Consider the following 23,110-nt stretch of genomic DNA (forward strand, 5'->3'; position numbering starts at 1 on the left):
TTGTCCACTAGTTTGTCTTCCTCAGTAAAAGTAGAACATTTGTCTTGTTCACCAGTGTATTCTCAACTGCTACCCTGGCACAGAGCTGGTGTTCAATAACACTTTGTTGAATGAATCAGAGAGTGGGAGGTAAGAGAATGAGAAAAGGTAATCCTGGGTTACGGGAAAACTTTAAAATAATAATAATTATTATATTAATCACAGCTGATAACATTCATTGTGCATGCTTAATGGGTTGGGTATTGAGAAAGTCATTATTACCTCTTTTACTTCAAAATATAATCCCATGAAATGTACATAATTATTATCCATACTTGAGGGTTGAGAAAACAGGTTTAGAGAAGCAGTTAAATAATCCACCAAAGGTCACACAGGTAAAAGGACAGTGATCAACTTATATAAATAGAAAGACTTGAAGTAACAATCTCTAGAGTTGGAAAACGAACATCCTCAATTTTCTGAGTAAAAAAGTAGAAGCAAAGATAGACCTTGAGTAGAGAAAACTAGAATGTGCTGGGCCTTTGAGGAAATGGACTCAGGAAAGGAAGCTAAGCAAGGAGAATTGCTTAGATAATATCACAGGCTGAGGCTTGAGGTGCAAATCATTTAAAATAATACAATCAAGTTACCCCACAATAAGAAAAGAGTTTCAAATTAAAACGTGCATTAATAATTTAGTTGAGGTTTTAACTTCCAACTTCTAAACTTCTAAAAAGCAATTATTTATCTTCCATTCTGTGTCAGATGCAATGCTTGGACTTTTTATATACATCACCTTACATGAAGATATTACTGTATTTCCATGTTATAATAAGAAAAACTGAGGATCTGAGAGATCAAATCACTTGACCAAAGTCACAAAGATGGTAAATTATAAAGACAGAACTTGTTTTAGGGCCTCTGATTCAACATTTAATGCTGTTTATACTGAACTACGCCAGACTTCCTGGTAGGTGAATCAAATGCAAGTCAGCAGAGAACCAGCTAATTGGCAAATGATCTTATGATCATCAAACTACATAATGGTCTCTTCATTTGGGGGAAGTAATAAATGGGATTGGGGAATTAAGAACAAATTTGGAAGCTATTTTTTTTTTTTTAATAAAAAAAAATCAATCAATTGGAATGTAATTTCTAGAGACAAGAGAAGTAGTAGTAAGTTTTAGTTAACAATTAGATATGTGAAAATTAAAGAGTTTCTATTAATTTCAAAGTGAGAAAACAATCATATTATAGTATCTAACTACTGTCCACCTAAAATTATTGATTTGCATTAATTTGAAAAAACTAAAATTTTATTAATAAGAACAAACATTTTACCAATGCAAATATTTTACTTGTCTAAGCCAAAAAAATGGCATCAGGGTAAAATAAAGGAACATTGAAGGATGCTCTATGCAAACAACTTGATCTAAAAATCAGAGAGAAAAACTAATTTCCACAATACCTTATTGCTCTATTTTCCCTTCTGTGACAAACAAAAATCCACAAAAACCCAGGGGTCCTTTATATAAACTATTATCATCTGGATGTCACATTCTTTGAGCCAGCAATTACCTATTAGGTGGTCACAGGCTGCTGATACCATGGAAATAGGGAAGTGAGATACTGGGTTGGCCGAAGAAGGAATAAAGAGCTACTTGAAATACCTGAGTATAGATGATAAGAATTTGAAAGCAACTAGCAGAAGGAATTTAGAAAGGTCAATTTAAAACAATATCATTATTTTTTAAAAGTGGCTGTGGGAATTAAAGTGGTAAAACCAGCTGTTAAAAAATAAAACATACAAACAAACAAGCAAACAAAAAACCCTGTAGTCTCAGTATTGATCCATGGTGGCAAGTCTTCTGAAATTTAATCAAATAAAAGATTCTTGGCATAAAATTTTTCTATTATTTATATTCGTAAGTTTTCTCTGCCTAATTTTTTCATAGTAAGAAGAGCCCTTGTTCAATATAGATGTTTTAAAAAAACTGATTAAAAATATAATTTTCAAAGGTTCCGTAAGTTTTTTTAAGACAGAAATGTATATGTATTTCAGTGAGAAAGAGCAAATAACTGATTTTCAAAAAAATATTCCATACCAAAGGTCAGTTAAAATAAAAAAAAAAAAAAAACAATTTTATTTTTAACCGACAGGAATACAAAAACATTTGCTCATGGATGGAGAAATGATTAAAAAAATAGGCCATGGTTACCTCTGCCCATGCTTTGAGAACGGCCAGTTTTTCCATGGTTGTGGCGCTCTCTCGGTACAGTTGGCTGGAAGATCCTTTTCCAGCCTGAACTTTGTCCAGAGAAGAAACAAGTAAATTGTGTACTCGACGGAGATCACTGAGATCACTGACAACTCCACTTCCAATCCATGTACTACATACCTAGCCAGAGAAAAAAATATTAATTTTATATTAAAAAGTTAGCATTAAACATATAAGAGAATAGAATAAATATGATTTTTCCCCTGGGAGAAGAAATACAAAAACAAGTGAACAAAACAAAAAAATCTCAACACTATGTTTTAATATTTTTTTAATGAAAAATCAACAGCAAGTATTACGGAATTTATTGTACTAAGTGGAAAACAAAACAATATTTACTTATCATGCTTCCATTGTCTAATTTCACAAAAATTTTAACAGAAAAAAATCTCCAAATCAGTTCAGTCATGCATAATTCATCAACATTTGTTTATTATAGGCAAAAGGTTATTCTGAGTGCTACAAAAGAGATTAAAAACACAAAAAAGTAAAGGGAAAAAATTTAGTCCCTGTACTCAGGTAAACAGATTAAATGAACATATGAGAATGTTCTATGAATGTCATACTATACTTAAAAAAAGAGAAAAAACAGATTAATTCTGACAGGAGAAATGGGAACATTTAGCTATCAGGAAGTTTTGTGTGTATAGGTGCAGGGGCATTTCATGGAGGAAGAGACAAGATTAGGAGGGTTAACTGGGATCACATTACAGTATAATTTAAATTCTATGTGAGCTGAATTCAGACTTGTTCTGTAGGCAATCATGAGTTTCCAAGGCTTCTGAGCAGAGGAATATTATTAGAATTGGGCTTTAGGAAAAATAATTGAATACCAAGGATAGGAAAGAATGCATTTAGACAGTAAGCAATGTGTTCAGTTATGTGATTATTATATCATGGAACAGAGATAATATGGCTCAAACAGGGAGTGGAATGAAAAGGGAGAGGCATCTGAGAAAGACTTGGAAGTAGAAATGACAGGATTTGGAAATCAATTACATATATTTAGCAAGAGGGGGCAGCATGCAAAAGTATGAGGTGATAATCAAAGATCACCAAATTTTGATCGCCAAAGCTTCTAAGTTGGATGATTGGAAGAAAGGTGATGCCCTTGCTCAAGAGAGATAACATATGAACACAGGAAAGTGATGGAGATGGGAAGTTAGAGAGCATGATTTTGACTGTGAACATTATGACATTATGAGTTCAAAGTACCAGTAAGAGGCACCTGGAAAGATATTCAGCAGACAGTTGGAAACATGGGTCTGGAATTCAGAAGCAAAGACAAAGGTAACTATGTAGATCTGGGAATCCTTCACACCAAAGTGGTCACTAAAGCAATGGTACTAGGTAACTTTGTTCAAGGATTGAGGTATTTAAAAAAAAGTCTTAAGGACAGAACACAGGGAAGATAACTAACCTTAACAGACAAGTGGAATAAGAATAAACAATGAAAGATATTGAAAAGAAGATGTCAGAAAAGCAAAAGGAAAACCAGGCAAGTGTGGTGATACTGGAACCAAAGAAAGAATGTTAAGAAGGAAGGGGTGGTCTCATAGTGCTTCTTTTTTTTCCAATTCAATAAAAGATTCTTTAAATTCTACAGTGCTTTACCATTTTCAAAAGTTTCACATACGTGATTTCATATAATCCCATAACAACCCTTCCCCCCACCTCTGTATTGCCCCTCCCCCTCCCTTCTCCCCACTGGTAACCACTAGTTTGTTCTCTACATCCGTGAGTCTGCTTCTTCTTTGTTTTATTTACTAGTTTGTTGCATTTCTTAGATTCCACATATAAGTGATATTATACAGTATTTGTCTTCCTCTGTCTGACTTATTTCACTTAGCATAATATCCTCCAACTCCATCTATGTTGCTGCAAATGGCAAAATTTCATTCTTACTGAAACATGCTGTACACAAGAAATTAAAACATTGTAAATTGACTATACTTCAATTTGAAATAAATAAATACAATTTCATTCTTTTCCATGGCTGAGTAGCATTCCATTGTGTGTGCGTGTATGTGTGTGTGTGTGTATACCACAGCTTCTCTGTCCATTCATCTATTGACAGATGCTTAGGTTGCTTCCATATCTTGGCAACTGTAAATAATAAATACTGCTATCAACAATGAGGTGCATGTATCTTTTTGAATTAGTGTTTTTGTTTTTTTCAGATATATATCCAAGAGTGGAATTGCTGGGTCATATGGCAATTCTATTTTTAGTTTTTTGAGAAATTCCATACTGTTTTCCATGCTAGCTGCACCAATTTATATTTCCACCAACAGTGTACAAGGGTTCCCTTTTCTCCATCCACATCCTCACCAACATTTGTTATTTGTGTTCTTTTTGATGATGGCCATTCTGACCAAGTGTGAGGTGATATCTTATTGTGGTTTTAATTTGCATTTCCCTGATGGTTAGCAATGGCTGAGCATCTTTTCATGTGACTATTGGCCATCTGCATTTCCTCTTTAGAGAAATGTCTATTCAGTTCTTCTGCCCACTTTTAAATCTGGTTGCTTTTTTTTTTTTAATTCTTTCATTTATTTTTAACTTTATTTTGGGGGGGCAGGTGGTGGAAGTAATTAGGCTTACTTACTTATTTATTTTTAGAGGAAGTACTGAGGATTGAACCCAGGACCTTGTGCATGCTAAGCATGTGCTCTACCACTGAGCTATACCCCTCCCCCCAAATCTGGTTGTTTTTTTGATGTTGAGTTGTATGAGCTGTTTACATATGTTAGATATTAACCTCTTATTGGCCATATCATTTGCAAATATCTTCTCCCATTCACTAGGCTGTCTACCATTTGTTTTGTGTAGTAGTTTTAAGTTACTAGTTTTTAAAATCAGTATGTTTTAATGGAAACAACTTGCCCAAAAATCTATCACTTCCAAACTCATTCTACGAGGCCAGCATCACCCTGATATCAAAACCAGACAATGACATGCTAAGAAAGGAAAATTACAGACCAATTATTACTGATGAATTAGATGCAAAAATCCTCAACAAAGTATTAGTAAACTGAATCCAACAATACATTAGAAGGATCATACACCATGAACAAGTGGGATTTATCCCAGGGATGTAAGGATTTTTCAGTATCCACAAATCAATTAATGCGATGCACCACATTAACAAATTGAAGAATAAAAACTGTATGATCATCTCAATAGATGCAGAAAAAACTTTTGATAAAATTCAACATTCATTTATGATAAAAACTCTCTAGAAAGTGGGCAGAGAGGGAACGTATCTCAACATAATAAAGGCCATATATGACAAATCCACAGCTAACATCATACTCAGTAGTGAAAAGCTGAAAGCATTCCCTCTAGAATCAAGAATAAGACAAGGATGTCTACTCTTACCACTATTACTCAACATAGTTTTGGAAGTCTTAGCTATAGTAATCAGAGAAGAAAAAGAAATAAAAGGAATCCAAACTGGAAAGGAAGAAGTAAAACTGTCACTGTCTGCAGATGACATGATATTACACACAGAAAATCCTAAAAACACCACCAGAAAGCTACTAGAGCTCATCAATGAATCTGGTCAAGTTGCAGGGTACAAAACTAAACTCCAGAAATACGTTGCATTTCTATATACTGACAACGGAATATCAGAAAAAGAAATTAAGGAAACAATCCCGTTTATCATCACATCAAAAATAATAAAAAACCTAAGAATAAACCTATCTAAGGAGGTAAAGACCTGCACTTGGAAAACTGTAAGACACTGACAAAAGAAAGTGAAGATAGCACAAACAGATGAAAAGATATACCATGTTCCTGGACTGGAAGAATCAGTATTGTTAAAATGAACATACCACTCAAGGCAATCTATAGATTCAATGCAATCCCAAAGGCATTTTTCACAGAACTAGAACAAATAATTTTAAAATTTGTATGGAAACAAAAAAGGCCACAAATAGCCAAAACAATCTTGAGAAAGAAGAACAGAGCTAGAGGAATCATGCTCTCAGACTTCAGACTATACTACAAAGTTACACAGTACAGTACTGGCACAGAAACAGATATATACATGAGTGGAACAGAACACAGAGCCCAGAAATAAGCCCACACACTTATGGTCAATTAACTGATGACAAAGGAGGCAAGAATATACAGTGGAGAAAAGAAAGTCTCTTCAGTAAGTGGTGCTGGGATAACGAGCTACATGTAAAATAATGAAATTAGAACATTCTCTAACAGCATACACAAAAATAAACTCAAATGGATTAAAGATCTAAATGTAAGACTAGATACTATAAAACTCCTAGAGGTTAAATACAGGCAGAACTCTTGACAAAAACTGCAGCAGTACTTTTTGGATCTGTCTCCTCAAGCAAAGGAAACAAAGCAAAAATAAACAAATGGAACCTAATTAAATTGAAAAGCTTTTACATAGCAAAGGCAACCACTGACAAAATGAAAAGACAACCTACTGAATGGGAGAAGATATTTGATAGTGTCAACTTACTCAACAGTTATGTCTTCACTTTCTTACCTGAAATCCTTAGGCCAAGATGTGCTGCACAATTCACCACTTTTGGTAAAAGGTAATAAGGTATATGAACTTAATTAAGGAATAAAGCAAGATGTGTAGCAGCACCCCATAATTAATACATGGCTATTTCCATAATGAAATGCAGTAGGACTCACACTAAGAGAGATCAATCAATACTATCATCTCACTCAGCTTCATCAGGGCCAAGTCAGGGCCAAGTGAGTACAGTCAGCTCAGGTTTTGCTACCAAATAAATTATTAAAAAGCTGGTTTTCAGAGCATTTCGTTATTAAGTCATGGTTAATGGATTGTGTTCCTATGTTTAAAACTTTTTAAAAGGTGAGAATAAATATACGTATAAATTATTTCATTCTTTTATAAACCTATTCTCAAAGAACGCAAAACTAAACTGAATAAAAATCAATAAGGACATTTAAAAATTGATTGCTACCAATACTGATGGCAAAAAAAAAAAAGCCAGTCAAAACTGAAAATACATTGCTGAACATACAATGAAATTTAAAGTGAAAAGAGATTAAATATGAGTGTGAAAATTAAGAGTTCTTATTTCTAAGGAAAATAACATATTTGAGAGACTTGACAAATATGTCTGTGAATTTTAGCAGAAATATAATTAAAAATTGGGGAGACCTGTCAAGATTGAGAATTTGGACCTAAGCTTGCTTTGCAAAAACCTAAGTACTTTCTCCACTTTAAGAACATGAAATCAGAAACTGCAATTACCACATTATGGATATGGACTATGAAGAAGAACAAAGCAACACTGAATCAGCAAAATCATACTCAGAGAAAACTCTTTAGCCTTTTATCAGAAGAGTGGTGAATAAATGAATGTACATTTATAAATTTTAAGCTGAAATAAAATATTTAACGTATGTATTATGTTTATGATTCCAACCTGCTTTAAATGATTTTTTATTAACCCACTGTCCCTAATTATCCTCAACTGAAGACATCTGAGACTTTTCCTATACTATCTGAGAATTATTTGATTTTCAGGTTCAACATGATGTTTATTCTAGTAAACAAGCTGGGATGCCATGTTTCATGATCTGCCCAAAGCCAACTCCTTTCATAATCTTAAGAAAGGAACTTGCAACCTAATATTCCACCTGTTTCAAAACCACCTTTCCTCCCAGAAACAGGATAGGAGGTCAAAAATTTAATTAAACCTGCACCTGGCAACAAAGAAACCTCTTACAGAAAAAGCAGCTAGGGCCACATAAGAAATAAGAAGTTTAAGGCAAATTCCATACTACTCATTCACAAGATGAAATTCAAACAGCCTTTGCTTTTCTAATGATCAGGAGCTTTGTAGGAGGTTTTATCTGCTTAAATACTATGATCTGAAACATTATCATGATACATTTATTTATACATGACTGTGATTTCTGATGTTTATATGCCAGTATCCCAATCCAAATGACTTACCTACTCAAACATGGTAAAGTGTGTACCAAGAGCCACAGACCTCTATCTCAAACAAGGCTCCCTCTTCTCTCTCTGGTCTGCTGTTGTTGGGAGGAGTTCATTTCTCTGAAGGCCACCATTAGACAGCAGACTTCAGAGAAATAAATACTAACAACAGAAGGAAGAGGCAACTCACTCAGCCACAAAGAGCAAAGTCAGAATTTCAAACCTATCACTGCAAACAGCAGATCATTCTCTGCACAGAGGCAACATGTAGCTTGATTATGGATTCTAAGCAATAATGATGGACTACAGTCCTGTACTCCAGAAAACTGGGAAAGGCAGAGTTCCTTCTCTTCTATTCTTAGGAAAGCAGATAAAGAACCGGATTTACTGCAAGAATACAGCTTAATATATGAATCCTTTTTCAGGATGAGGCATGAAAAAGATGAACTTACTAAACATGTAGGAACATATGTGCTTTTGTAACTCTCTTCAGATAAGATAATACGAGAATAATTTCCTAGGATTAACTTTGCAATCAAATTTCTATATTGTGAAATTCTCTTTAGGATAATTTAATACACAGAAACTTGCAAAATCTTTCACAACCTGTGGTCAAAAAAAATCTTTTATTACCTAATTATCGTTACTCTATATTCTTTAATTACTGTGTATTTTGAGATTTTACTTTTATTCTAGTCCCTCTTATGACTTTCACATCTCTGTTTACTACTGGGATAGCTATTAATTCCAGAGTTGTGTCCTCAGCTACAGGTGAAAAAAAAAAAAAGGATGCAATTAATAGTTACTACTTCATCATTTCACACAGAATAAAAAGGAAACTGTCACTGCTGTATTTATGAGATAAAAATAAATACTGTTTGATTTTTCTCTCTTCTTTCTTGGAAGTGAAACTGTAAGATATCTATGACTTTATAGAAGATCACTATAGAAAACACTATTTTTCTTCTCACCTGGCAAGCTTTTGCTATTATGTCTGATGGGGTATCTTGTGAAAAGGCTGGTCTTAGAGCAGCTCCCACCTAGAAAAATGAATACAAGCATTTTATTTTAAAAGATAAGTAGTTAACATAAAGCCTCTGGTGTCTTTGGAGATGAAAACACAAAACACATCTTTGTTCCTTTCTTCTGTATCACATCTCTTATCTCTTTTCAGTTACAAGAAACTCAACCATTCCATTTTTCTTCTGACTTCTAGAAGATTATCATTATCAAATCTATACGAATGCTCTACCAAATAGGCAATTAATCCTGCTTCTTTTTCCTTTGTTTTTGTTTAATAGTAAATAGGATTTTCTGACAAAGCCACATATTCTCAGAGATAACAGAAAACTGCTATCCTTTTTTTTCCTGTCTATATATCCTTGAATATATTTCTAATGTTTACCTCATGGGTGACTCTCATATAACTGACTCAATTCCTTTAAATAATTGAGTAGTACTAAAAATCCACACAGTCACTAAAAGACCTTAAAGATCATTTTACCTCAGAAAGAGAGGCTTTAAAAGAAGGTTGATCAAGAAATATTAATTTATGTACTGCTATTATATTAATAAGTAAAGGAATATGAGTTTTAATTTTAACAAGCCAGTATTGGTCACAGATTCTTAGATATATTAGATTTAATATGTATGACCTAAATAAGGAATTAGATATAGTCAACTCTTAATTTGAGATTTCTTCCCTTACACTAGAGATTCAGTCACTAAGGCATATCAACAGCAGTCTGGAAATCAATTAAGAGCCCTTTGCTCTGACTAAAGACACAAGACAATTAATCACAGTATTCATACTGCAGTAATCAAATGCAGTATTTCAGTAATCTTATTGCAAAGCTAGTACTAGATCCTGTACTGAAGGAGAAAGAGAGTATACTAGAGAACACATTATTGGGTTGACTGATAAAACTGGAATATGATAGATTACATAAAAGTAGTGTATCAATTTTGAACTTCATAAAATTGATAACTATTCTATGGCAATGTAAGACAATATTCCTGCCTTTGGAAATACAGACTGAAGTGTTCAAGGGTTAAGATACATGATTTAGATAATTTAAATTGTTTAGGAAAGAAAAAGTGAGTGAGTGTGCATGTGTGTGTGTGTGTGTGAGTTGTAGAGAGAAAAAAAGAGCAAATGTCAAAGCAAATGAGGCAAAATTCTCAATTGGTAAATATGAATGAAGGGTATAAGATAGTTTTTTGGTACTATTTCTGTAAGCTTGAAATTATTTCTAAATAGAAAGATTTTTTTTTAAAAAGGCCTTCATTCTGATAGTTTGAGTATTTGGGAATAAATAATTATAGACAGGTTTTCTACAGCCAGTAGGGTTAGGAAGTATAATTTCTTTACCTGGATGGATAGATGGAAAAACATCGATTATATATTATTCACACTTTTTAATTTTGTGTATGTATTAGCATAGCTACTAGGTGAAGTATGATGTGTCTGGAGTCAAGATTTTGGTATAATCACAGTAAAAAAAAAATGTTTATTCTTTCCTTGATGTAAATTTTGTTTTTGCTTTCACATAATCCACCATTACTCAGATTAAATCTATTGTACCTCATTTGAAGAATATAAATAAAGGTATAAATATCAGGAGAAACAAGTATATCTCTGTTTAGAATAAAATTAAAAAATCTTTTGAAAGTATACAATTCTTTCAGTAATACTTTAACTTATTAAAAGTTAATTTATCCTTCAGCACACAACAGGTGATTGCCTTTTATTTTTAAAAATGCTTATCAAGTCTTGACATATAAAAATAATGGCAGCAAATCCACAACACTCTTGGGCTGTTCCTTTTATCTCTACACAGCACAGCTAAATACCTAAACACAAGATTGGAAAGCCAGCCTGGAATATCTATTCTAGTTTTATCACTAATATTATATCAAGACTTAAAAATAGTAACAAGTTTTATACTATTGTTTCTTCAACTGTGAGTTGATTAAAACTATGTCACAGACTATGGGAGTAAATATATGCATTAATGTGAATAAATAGGTTACAGGTCCAAATACATTTTTCCAGGGAATCTTCGCTCCTTTAACGCCTACTCAAAAGATCAATTTTAATTTTGAAACATATAGAATATCTCACATTAGCTTGATACTGCTCCAAAATCACATGTCCTGGAAATTCTGGCTCAGGCACAGACGCAAACTTCTTGATAATGTCCTCAAGTGCTTGGAGCCCAGCCATCCGCAGCTGGTTACTATGATCAGTTGCAGCCATGAATGCCATGCGAATCAGGTCAGAGAGATGAAGTACCAAGAGGTCATCTAAAGATAAAAATAGAAAGCAAAAAGGAAAACTTTTCCAAAAGTAAATGTCATAACATAAAAATATAAAATGAAGTAAATTTCTTCAAAAAAGCATTTATGATCCACATGTTTCACCATGTTTAGAAATAACAAAGATACACTTTCAAGAGAGCTTCCATACCATGATCTCTTGAGTACACTGGTAAGCCTTTACACAATGTAATAAAACAGATGAAGTTATAGGATGTATAATGACATTGGAAGCAAAATAACTGATTACCACAACTTTCCCCAAAGAAGCTTGTGATCCTTTTGTCAACAGGGATTGACAAACTTCTGTAAAAAACCAGAAAGTAAATATATTTGCATTTGCTGGCCATATAATTTATACCGTAACTACTCAACTCTGCTGTTGCAGTATGTACATAAACCATATGTACACAAATGGGTGTGCCGTGCTCCAATAAAACTATTGACAAAAACAGACTGTGGATTGGACTGAATTTGGACAGCAAGCTATAGTTTGCCAACCTCTACTCTGGAAAAGACTTTTATAAGGATAAGATGTAGAAAAAGGAAGTCTTTTCCTGTTAGCCTTAGAGTAAAGGCTGTCCTGGATCAGCCCTATTAAAGCTTAAGGCAAGTCTGAAAAAATTCAAAAGATACCAAATAATTTAGCTACATCACAAAACAAAATCCAGCACTATCACAAAATCCAGCACTAACATAATAAAATTTGCAATGTCTGGCATCTAATGGAGAATTACCACAGATGTAAAAAAAGCAGAAGAATATATCTCATAACAAGGAAAATGAAAACAAAAACCAATGAACAGAAATGTTGGTCCAGAAATGAAAGAGATAACAGAATTAGCAGATAGGGACTTTTTAATAGATATCATCACCTAAATAAAAGAGAAAACCACAAGTGGGATTTCTAGAGATATAAAAAGATATCTGAAATGAAAAATACACTGAATAAGATTAGTAGAGATTAGATACTGAAAAAGGAAAGATTGGTGAAATTAAAGATATAGCAAAAGAAATTATCTTAAGAATTTATCAAGCTTAAGAATTCTAAAGATCTTCATGAGGCTGCAAGGCTCTCACAGTCTTTTTTGAAGCAGTGGTAATTCTGTGGCTCAGCCTGATCCCAAGTCAATTCCTATTTAAAGAGGGTTTTGTTGTTATTGCTATTGTGAACATTACTAGCATATTCCAGTTTTTTTTACATGCCTACCTAAAATAGCAATTTTAGAATTTTAACTCTAAAAAAGAAGATCTATTTATTTTGGGGAGGGGAGCAAAATGGAGAGAAAAATACTTTCGGCTAGAAGCCCCCAATGCTTCCTCACCTAAGGAAGGCAAAAACACACCATCAATAAAAACTAATGATATAATAAACTTTTGCCAGAATTTGGGAGGAAATTTCCAAGGTGGAAGAAACTGGATTAAAATGGGTTTATTCAGATTATGCCAACCCAAAAGTAAACAAAAAGACCCATTAGTCCTCCTAATATGTTCTGTCACCTAATTTACAATTTATATCAATCTAGAATGAAAAACTAGGCAATTGTTTCGGGAATGAAAGTTTTGTTGCTTCTGTACTCAATCTCTACATAACAGCCTTTATGAAATTAAGACCTCTATCTTTTGTCTAAATCTAAGGAAATGAACTCCTAAAGGGGCACTGAGCAGAAATTCCGAAATAAGGAGAGAATTAGGGGACTGATAGAGGTTGATTACATTCTGGGACTTTCTGACCCACAGAACTGTAAGTTAACAATTTTCTGTTACTTTAAGCCACTAAGTTTGCTGTCATTTATTAGAGCAATAATAGAAAACAAATATAATAAGCAGCCTCTTCTACCGGGAAAACCATTTTTCTGCCTCTAAAACCCAGCTTCAAGATGACTTCCTCTGTTATATCTTCTCTGGCTCTTTAGGAAACAAACAGTCCTTTTTTATGCTCCCAAAGTGTTCTTATCATTCCACTATTGGGATATATAATTATTTGAGTGACAAATCTGGCTCTTTGTCTTCTAGACTAGAAATGCTTCAAAAGCATGGACTATGTTTTTTTTTCTCCTTTGGATCCTCAATGTATAGCAAAGAATAGGACTCAGTAAATATCTGATAGATAATGACATGAAAAGGGACACTATGTTCATGATATATCGTGCTTTGCTAGTATTCTATATATATTCAGATTCACATTTTATACATAGTGTATATACTACTGCTTTACTTTTCATTTGTTTGTTTTTTAATCCATTTGTGAGTTCTACTGCATCTTATACACAACAAAATAAACTGAAAGGCATTTTTAATGTATAGACTTCAAAACTGATGATACATATAATGTGTCTTCAGATATTTAAAAAATGACAGGATGATGAAGAGACAACAAAATACAAGATAAGAGAGTCTGTTACTCTGCCACTTCTCTCAGCTTCTCTGGGTCTCTTCATTTGTAAGTGAAGATACTGGAGCTGATGATCTCTTTGTAAATTCCCTATAATATTTGATTCAGGAGATATATGGCATAAAAGCTTACAAATGATCAAAAAGTAAAGGGTTTTAGTAACAAACAATTTTCACCTTTCCAAAAATACCTAACAACATTTCTGAAATCTGAGAGTTCGAAATCTGCCATGGTATTCATGAATTCTGACATTCTCCATAGCAGGGGACTGCAAAACTCACTTTATGCACTTTAAACTTTTGCCATCTCTTTTACAGTAAAGTGCTAAAAGTAGGATAAGGTACCAAGGAAACGAAAGTTACTGCCGTCACTATCCTTTGGGCAAATGATTAAGATAAATATATCTTAAGATAGGTATATAACTTTGGACCACTTTTTTCAACTTATCTTCCAAATATGGATCAGAAGATGGACAATATGTAGAGAGGACGGAAAACAAAGGTAAAAGGCAAAGAAACTTACAATAAACAAAAGGCACAGTCTAAAGCATGTTACAAAGCAGTAAAATATTTCAAACTTATAAAAATACTCTGGGAAAAAGAAGCACTGATTTTAAATTTACTTGTAGGGTTTCGTAGTTTAGCAGAACGTGCCATGGCAAGATCAAAGTGAGCCTGGTCCGCATTCTCACACAAATTGATGATTCGACACAGGCAATCAGCAGCAAATACTCGAGTGGCCCAGCGAGGTGCCACAAATGGCTTTGACTTATCTTCTTCTCCTAGTGTGGTAAACATGGTATCATCATCCATCTCATCTTTCTTTTCAAATTCTTCATCTTTTCCACTACTTAAGGGAGTTGCAGTACTCATATCTGTAACAAAAATAAAGGCATAACAACCTCACATATAGTAAAAATGATGCTTTAGAAATAGCATTAATGTTTGAAGATTTCTAATTTAAAAATAGACTAAATTCTCACTTTGAAAACAGTAGCACTGGCAAATTTCTTCTTTTAAACAATCAGTAAGAAACCAAGGAAAGGATACATAAAAGTATTTTACATATTTCACTAGTTTACATTTTACGTCAAACTACAGAGTAACCTGGGATTTTTATATACAATAATTTAATCTGAACTTAGTCATTTTCCAAAAAAATAACCAAAGTTCATTAGTTTGTAATATATTTTGACCTTCAACATTTTACAGGGATTTATAGATTAACAATTATTAATATTTTTAAACATAAGCTCAAATTTATATATCTATATCTATATAGAAATAATTTTCATTATTTTAAGAACACATTTTATGTATTGAATACATACCACTAGAAGCTGCTAGGACATCTTTACAAAGCATTAGCCAATGGGAAAGTTTTTCTACAGCCAGCGATGAAAGCATATGTCCCAAAGTATCATGAATATCAGAACATAATTTTCTATCTGTCTCCCGGTCTAGCATTCCAAACAGAAGTCCCTCAAGACCAGTTTCTGTTATATTAACACCTTGGTGCCGGCAATGGATATCACTTCGAGAACTAACTCCAGGCGCAAAAGGACTGACACCTGAAAAGCAATTTTTACAAATGAACTCGTATAAGATTTTATCGTATACTACAGGCAACAATTATGTTAAAGGCCATGATACACATTTAAATTCACAGTAACAACAAAATGAGCTAGCTATATATACAATTTAACTATAGTCCACAATTTACATATCTTTAGAATTACAATTTAACCTGACAATAAAGGTAAAAACCCTGATCTTTAAGACTGATTGTTCTGTGGTATTTTAAACAAACCTCCATGGAATGCTCAGCAAATGTATATTTGATTTTAATAAGAAAAAAGTGTGGGAAAGAAACGTACTTCTAATTAGATTTAATTTAATGGACGGAAAAAAATTATTGCTACATTTATTGGATGAACAAATTGAAACTTATTCGGTCTTATAGTTCAAATTTTTAAAAATCTATAAAGCTAGGACACAAATTATAAATGGATTATATCCTAAAAGTTTATTTTAAAATTGAGAAAATCCTGTCCAAGAAATACACAATCAAAAATTGTTATGAAATAGTGGTTAAATTTCTTGCTTTATCTGAAAATCTTATTCTTACAAATAGCAGGAGTAGAACAACTGGCAGCCTTTAAGAATAAATACAATTAGGCTCCACGAAGACTAACGCCCTCTGAACCTTGAAGGGAGTGAGATGGAAGGATGCAGGCTGAAAAGTGGCTCTTTGTAACTGAGTTACTCCAAAGACAGAATGAGGGAAGGTTTGCAGAAAACAGACACAGTGATGGGAATTCAAAGACAGTGGGAAAGGTCAAAAGAGAAGGTTCCAAGGAAGGAACATTACAGAGAGATTAGGCACAGAGGCCTAGTTTTCACTTAGCAGTATATGGTGAATATCTTCCCATATCAGGAATTATATTTCCACAATGTGATTTTCATGGCAACACAGCAAACCATTGAATCAGGAGTACATTAACCGATTAACCACTGAGGATGAATTCCTAAAAGAGGAATTGCTAGGTCAAAGTGGTAAGCACAGTTTGAAAACTTTGAGAATACACTGAAAAAAAATCCTCCAGAAAATTTGTATAACTTTACATTTCTACCAGCAGTATAAGAAATTTTCTCTTTTGTTCATCTCTCTCTCCACACCAGTTAAAATCACTATTTTTAATCTTGGTCACTTTTATAGAAGAAAAATGCTATCCTATGACTGTATTAACATGCAACTATTTAATCACTAGAGGTTAAAGATATTTCATATGTTGATATTTCTTCTTTGATAAAACATCTTTTCGTGTGCTCTAGTGATTTTTACAGACGCGTAAAAGAGTTAACCATAGCAGATCTGAGACTACTCTATTAAGGCCTGATATTACAGATAGTTCTTGGCTCAAATCTGGGAATTGGGTTTCAGCAGAGTTCCCATCATTTCCTGATAAAAGTGGCTTACTATGCCTAAACTGTGCATACCAACAATACGGTTTATGCTGAGCACCTGCTTGCCTTCTGAGAGTCCGAATTTTGGTACAGGCTAGGCAGATCATGCCTATCTGACCCACTCCCAGTAAAAAACTTGGGCACTGAATGTCTAGCAAGCTTTGCTGGCAGACAACATTTCACATGCATTGTCATGCCTTACTAGGGAATTAAGCCTTTCCTGTGTGACACCCTGGGGAGTGGACTCTGGGAAGCTTGTGCCTGGTTTGCTCTGGACTTCACTCAACGTACCTTTTCCCTTTGCTGATTTTGCTTTCTGTCCCTTTGCTTAAAAAATCATAGCCATAGTGTGACTATATGCAGTGTCTTCCTAGTCAATCATCAAACCTGGGGGTGGTCTTAGGCCCCCTGGCACACTAATTTGTAAAAGCTTTAAAAATATTAAATATACATGTATACATTCTAACAAATAAAATAAGCACATTTTGCAAATATTTTCCCCTCTCTTAGCTTGTCTCTTTCAATTCTGATTATAGTGACTGACATGTACAAGTTCTAAAATTTTTTATGTATTCAGGAGAATTCTGCAATTACTTTTGGTGTCATAGTCTTCTCTCCAGAAAGCACCATTTTGACTGTTGGACTTTTACATAATAAACTTCTTTTGCATTCTATAATACAGTATGCTTGTTAATAGAGCTCTTATTACACACACTATGCTAAAACTGGAGTTATTTTAGTATCTTGCTTCTTAGTACCCAAGCAACTTCTATCCTTTTGAAAGCTCTTAGTAAGTAAAAGTTTTCTCTCACAATAGGGAAAATATCTCTATAAATTAAGTTCTGAAAAAGTTCCCAAACCATCCCAAGAGATCAGAAAACTAGCTATAAATTCAAGCTATACTTAAAACTCTCCAGAAAACAAAAAGAGCTGAAGAAAGCAACGATCTACCTTCCCACACCCAAACATCTACTGACATTTAATAGTTTTATTGGTTACTTTGGTTTTACCTTCTTTGAGGAAAAGTTATATCACAAAAGGTTAACCGCTGTCAATGACTGGAAGGTTTCAGGTACCCCCCCAAATAGATAATCTTTCTTTTCAGACGCCTATTACTGATACAAGGCAATATCCCTAGAGTTACTCATCCTTTATAGAGCTTAAACATACTCAAGGGATGGCAGAAGTATCCTGATAGTAATGGCTACAAAAATTTTTTTAAGCTATAAAAATTTTAAAAAGTAAAAAATGTAAAATTACCAAGGAAACTACACAGGAATTTTAAAAGTGGTAATAGTTTTATTTTATTTAAAAGAATTTAAAATGGACCGTATTTCAATGCTAAAACGTTATTTAGTAAGTAATGCTCATTTGAAATGTTAAAATATTTAAACAAAAAGAATATTGACAGATAACATAACTTACTAGCTCCACTGCTCTCTTTGTCCCCTGCATTTTTGGCCAGGCTCATGGCATATTCACATACTTCAGCTGCTTCTCTTTGTGCAAGCTGCCGGAGACATGCCACAGCTGCTCGTCGAAGTAACAAATGGGAACTACATAAGTGAACCTGTAAACCATAACAATTTAAGACTTTTTTGTAAAAAAAAAAAAAAAAAAAAAAAAAAGCTGTAATCTCACTTGTCTAATGAATATATCTTAACACTTTACTTGTGAAGAGTCTCTTCATTTAACCACCTCAGTTGTTCAAAATATAACCAAATAATGGTCTTTTGGAAAAACAGTAATTCCAATAAAATATATAAAGAATATTTTAGTAGCTTATAAAATAAATGCCCCAAGACTTGGGCCCTAAAGATCATATAATGTACTTAGATAAAAAAAATCCAGAAGGATCTTTTGCACATCTTACTTTACAGATGGTCCTACTAAACTCTGTCATCGAAATTTTTCAAGTGCTTAGAGATTATGTGTAGTGAAATGAAAAGTTAGGGGACAGAGCACACATTAAGAATTGAAAGCAAAAGAGGATATATACTAAAATAAAAAGCCCAAATCAAGCAAACATAAATATCTGAAAAGAACTGCAAAATGGATCCTTTTGGTATAGAATTTGTTTTTTAATCTCAAAAGTTCCTGAAAGAAACAATAAAGTACACTGTAATATATGAAGTAAAGTGTAAGATGCAGCACGGCATAATAATTAAGAGCTCAGGCTCCGGTAGCCAGACTGGGTTTCCTGTGTAATCTTAAACAAGTTACTTAACTTCTCTGTGCCTCATTTGCTCATATGTGAAATGAGGATAGAAATTCCTCACAGGAATATAGTGAAAACAAAACAAGTTAAAACAAGTATTTTCCTTAGAACAGTAGATGACACATGGTAATCGCTCAATAAATGTTAGCTATTATCACTATTACTATAAATCTGACTCATCAAGAAAATATTATGTTCCATATGCTGCTTTTAAAGAAAGAATGTGAATAATAAATTTTAGAAAGAATCCCGTCCAGATACGATGGAGGGGAAAATAATTATGTGGAATACACCACCACTTCACAATGCTTCACAAATGCAGATAATGCATTTTTATGTTGTTAATATATTTTTTGTAACTCTTAGTTTTGCATAAAATTCACAGTTGATGAAATTATAAAAGAAAATAAAAATGAGGAGAGAAAACCTAACAGGTTAGATTTTTTTCAACAAAATGTTTTTTTCATTTCTCTTCCTAAAAATGAAGACGTTTTGGAACTTTCAAATATCCCATAATCAGAAAGGTTAAGCATGGCCATATGAGACAGGAAGAACAAGTCTCTCCGAGTTTCCGCCTTCTTATCTGATGACATGGGCATTCAGCTCGAGTCCTTCTCTCACTGACATCTACAATTTTCCCAGATGACATAAATGCCATGTGGAATAAATCTGGACAGGAGAATGAGTAACTGTGGTCACATGGGGTAAAAAGCACCCACTTGCTGGGAGGGAAATAACTATTCAGAGTGGTGGCTGTTTTTTCAAAAACACATTTTGAACAGTTCTACCATCATATACCTTTTAATACTTTAATATCATTAATAAAGATTACTATGGTGAAACTCACCTCTCAATACACTTGCTGAAAAAAAAAATCACATTTCATTTGTGTTAGGTATTACACATGGTATCACATAATATGGCCATTTCTGGTAGCAATGACTGAATAGAGATGAACATGAAATTTATAAAAATCAGACCTGCTTTCACTAATTTGGATGAATCCGTGTATATACTATTTTTAGAGAGTGTCAAAAGATCTCGTAATGAAGACAGTCTGAGGGTATCTGGCAATGCGGAAACAAGACAGTCACCTAAGTGGCCCTTGTTCCCATTGTTATCTGCCATGCCATCTCCTTCCTACCAGCTGCCTGCAATCTCACTACTTAGTTTTTTGGAAGAGGTTCAGGAAAGTGCTCAACATGCTTGGTAATAAAACCCTTGATATTTTGCTAAGGAAATCATTTTGAAGACATTATCTTGTGTTAACACATAGGAAACTCATTGTGTTCTCTGCGGCTTATTGATAACGTCCACCAAGATAAAGAAATTCATGTTATTACTTTACCAGATCCTCTTAAATGTGTCCCATCTCATAAGGTCAACCACCATAGCATAATCACATTTAAGGAGAAAAAAATGGAAAGAAGAACCAGACAACTTGAGGCATGTGTGTCTGCATCTTCATCACACTTATCAGTTGCCTATCAAAGCTGCATCATTTAACAAGTCCACTTGCTCAAGAGATACCATTTATGCCCTCAAACTTGGGCATCAGGCCATGGCTTTTGGCAGGACGTTACGTATCTTGTTGCAGAATGCAATTCAGTGTATACTATTAGTTGACTATTTCCTTTGTGGATGTTCTTTGTAAACATTTCATGTGCATCTGGTTTCTGCTCTGTGGCAATCAAGCTTCTTGATGGTCTGAGACCGATGCAGTTCCCCCTGGTCTACGGTGAAAAGGAGCAAATCTTGTTGGGTAAAGCTAAATATACCACACCAGACCTAGTATCTAAGATCTTGACCTTTCAGTTCCTTCACCTAATCCTGGATAACCTTCTCTTCCCTTTCCTCCACAATATCCTCCCACAGTTACATCTGTAGTGCCCTTCTTTCTCCCTATACATCAGCCTCCTACTGTCCTTACCTTCCTTCCTCATCCAAATGAGATTTCATAATCCATCATTTCAGCAACATCTTGTTAACATCTTTCCCTCTCCCATTCTGTTGACATTTAATCAAATCTGCTTGGCCAAAGTCCAACTATGAATGTATCAAAGTATCTGGCTGCTCACGATCTTTACAGGTGCAGGAGAAAAATCTCACAACTAGATGAACTGGTACCAGCATAAGTCACACGATGGAGCCAAAGGTCACTAACCTCTACTGAACCCTCAGAACTATCATAGAATATTATATTTCTACAGTTACTTCAATCTCCCACATCCCATTCTTCTCGAATTTCTAACCCTCCTTTTTGCTTCCTCATTCACAGAACCTTATCTTCTCTTTCACTTGATTAAGAAAGTACAAGTCATTAGATGATAACTCCTTCAACTTCCAGCCACCAAATCCATAAATCCTCTACACTTGTCCTCTCCTCTTTTCTTCATGTTGCACTGAAAGAGACATCCTCTACTTGTGTCCTGCAAACTATCCCATTGGAAATCCTGGATGAATAATAAATCCCTCTCTGCCCCACCCTACTGGCTCCATCTTGTCAGTATTTAAACATGCTCACTTCTTCTCACTACTGTAGGAGAAAAAGCATCTCTTTAGACCCCATCACCCCCTCAACCTATTGTCTTCTGCCCTCTCTTTTATAGTCAAACTTCTGGAAAGACATTACTGTTCATATTCCATATTTAACCCAGTGTGTCTGGGCTTCCATTTATACCACTCTACCAGATGAGCTCTTACTAAGGACATCATGGGACAGAAGTCAAAGGACACACTGTAGCTGTCATTTCATTTGATCTCTTGACAGTATCTGATATAGCTGAACACTCCTCTACTCCACTTGACATCTGTGAACACTACAACCTCCATTTTCCCTTTCATCTCTCTGACTGCTTTTTCATGTTTTTTTCTGATTCTTTTTTTTTCCCCTAAATTTTATATGGTGGGGTCCTCATTCAGTACTCTCTCCCTGGCAATCTCATTTACTCCTGTATCTATAATTTACCATCTAAATGCTCATGCCTTCCAAGTTTATCTCTCTAACCTGACTTCTCTTTTCTGAGCTTCAGACCCATGTAACTATTCAAAGGTCTAAAACTGAATTAATGATACCTGCTCTTCCAGACCTTCTCCTATTCCAATGTTGCCAATCTCAGTAAGTTATATTACTATACTTAGGTCAGGAACCTGGGTCACATCCTTTCCACTGCAGCCAATTAATTTCTATTGATCCTTTCTCCTAAGTACCACTCAAATGCATATATTTTTTCCCATTCTCACTGCTACCAACTTGGAGAAGTCATTATCATCTCCTTCCTTAGACCATTATAATTACTACCCTGTAGATTCCATTCACCACTGTGCAGCAAGAATGAAATGTAAAAAGTGCAAATCTGATCATGTTACTCCTCAGTGGAATACATTCTAATGGTTTCCCATTGCTTGCAGAATAAAGGCCAAAGTTTTAATACATCCAGAAAGTCTGCCTGATCTGTCACCTGGCTATTTGTCCAGCTTCATCCTGTTCCCCCATGACCCACCTCCCCCTCTTCCCTCCCAGCTTTAACCACACTGAGTAAACAGTTCCTTAAATGCATCCCCTCCTTCCCATATTTTTCCCTTTGCCTAAAAATAAGTGCTGTCTACTGCAATATCACACTTTCCCCTAAACTAACTCCTATTTATACTACAGTTCACATCTTCCATGCCATTTTTTAGGGAAATCTTTCCTGAATGCCTGGGTTGTGATAGGCTCCCCTGTTACATGCTCTCCTGTAGCCTTTTTAGTACTCATTTGCAAATAATCATTGTTGACCATGTTCCCTTATAAACTATAAACTCCATTATGACAGAAGCATCATCCTGTCTCATCCACAAATGTATCCCCAGGGCTTTGCACGATCCCGACACGTAGCAGGCTCTCAATAAATATTTGTTGAGTCAATCAATTAACGACTGTGATGACAGCAACAGATCCTCAGAAGTTATCAAGCAAACTTTAGGGGTCAAAATTCTGAGTGGGAAAGACTGAAAATA

The 23,110-nt window shown here is 34.3% G+C and overlaps 1 protein-coding gene across 1 annotated transcript in view; it reads right to left on the reverse strand.

Annotated features, from left to right (window-relative positions):
* Window positions 1–23,110, reverse strand: part of HEATR5B (HEAT repeat containing 5B) — an 89,575-nt gene that overhangs the window by 23,424 nt on the left and 43,041 nt on the right. Inside the window, exons 22-27 of the mRNA XM_010967647.3 lie at window positions 18,319–18,463; window positions 15,258–15,497; window positions 14,550–14,801; window positions 11,339–11,520; window positions 9,186–9,254; window positions 2,199–2,378 (exon numbers count right to left, since the gene is read on the reverse strand). Of these exons, the coding sequence (XP_010965949.1) occupies window positions 2,199–2,378; window positions 9,186–9,254; window positions 11,339–11,520; window positions 14,550–14,801; window positions 15,258–15,497; window positions 18,319–18,463 (1,068 nt within the window). The remainder of the gene's footprint in view (window positions 1–2,198; window positions 2,379–9,185; window positions 9,255–11,338; window positions 11,521–14,549; window positions 14,802–15,257; window positions 15,498–18,318; window positions 18,464–23,110) is intronic.

The sequence above is a fragment of the Camelus bactrianus genome, chromosome 15 (genome assembly GCF_048773025.1).
Source record: "Camelus bactrianus isolate YW-2024 breed Bactrian camel chromosome 15, ASM4877302v1, whole genome shotgun sequence".
Taxonomy (NCBI): domain Eukaryota; kingdom Metazoa; phylum Chordata; class Mammalia; order Artiodactyla; family Camelidae; genus Camelus; species Camelus bactrianus.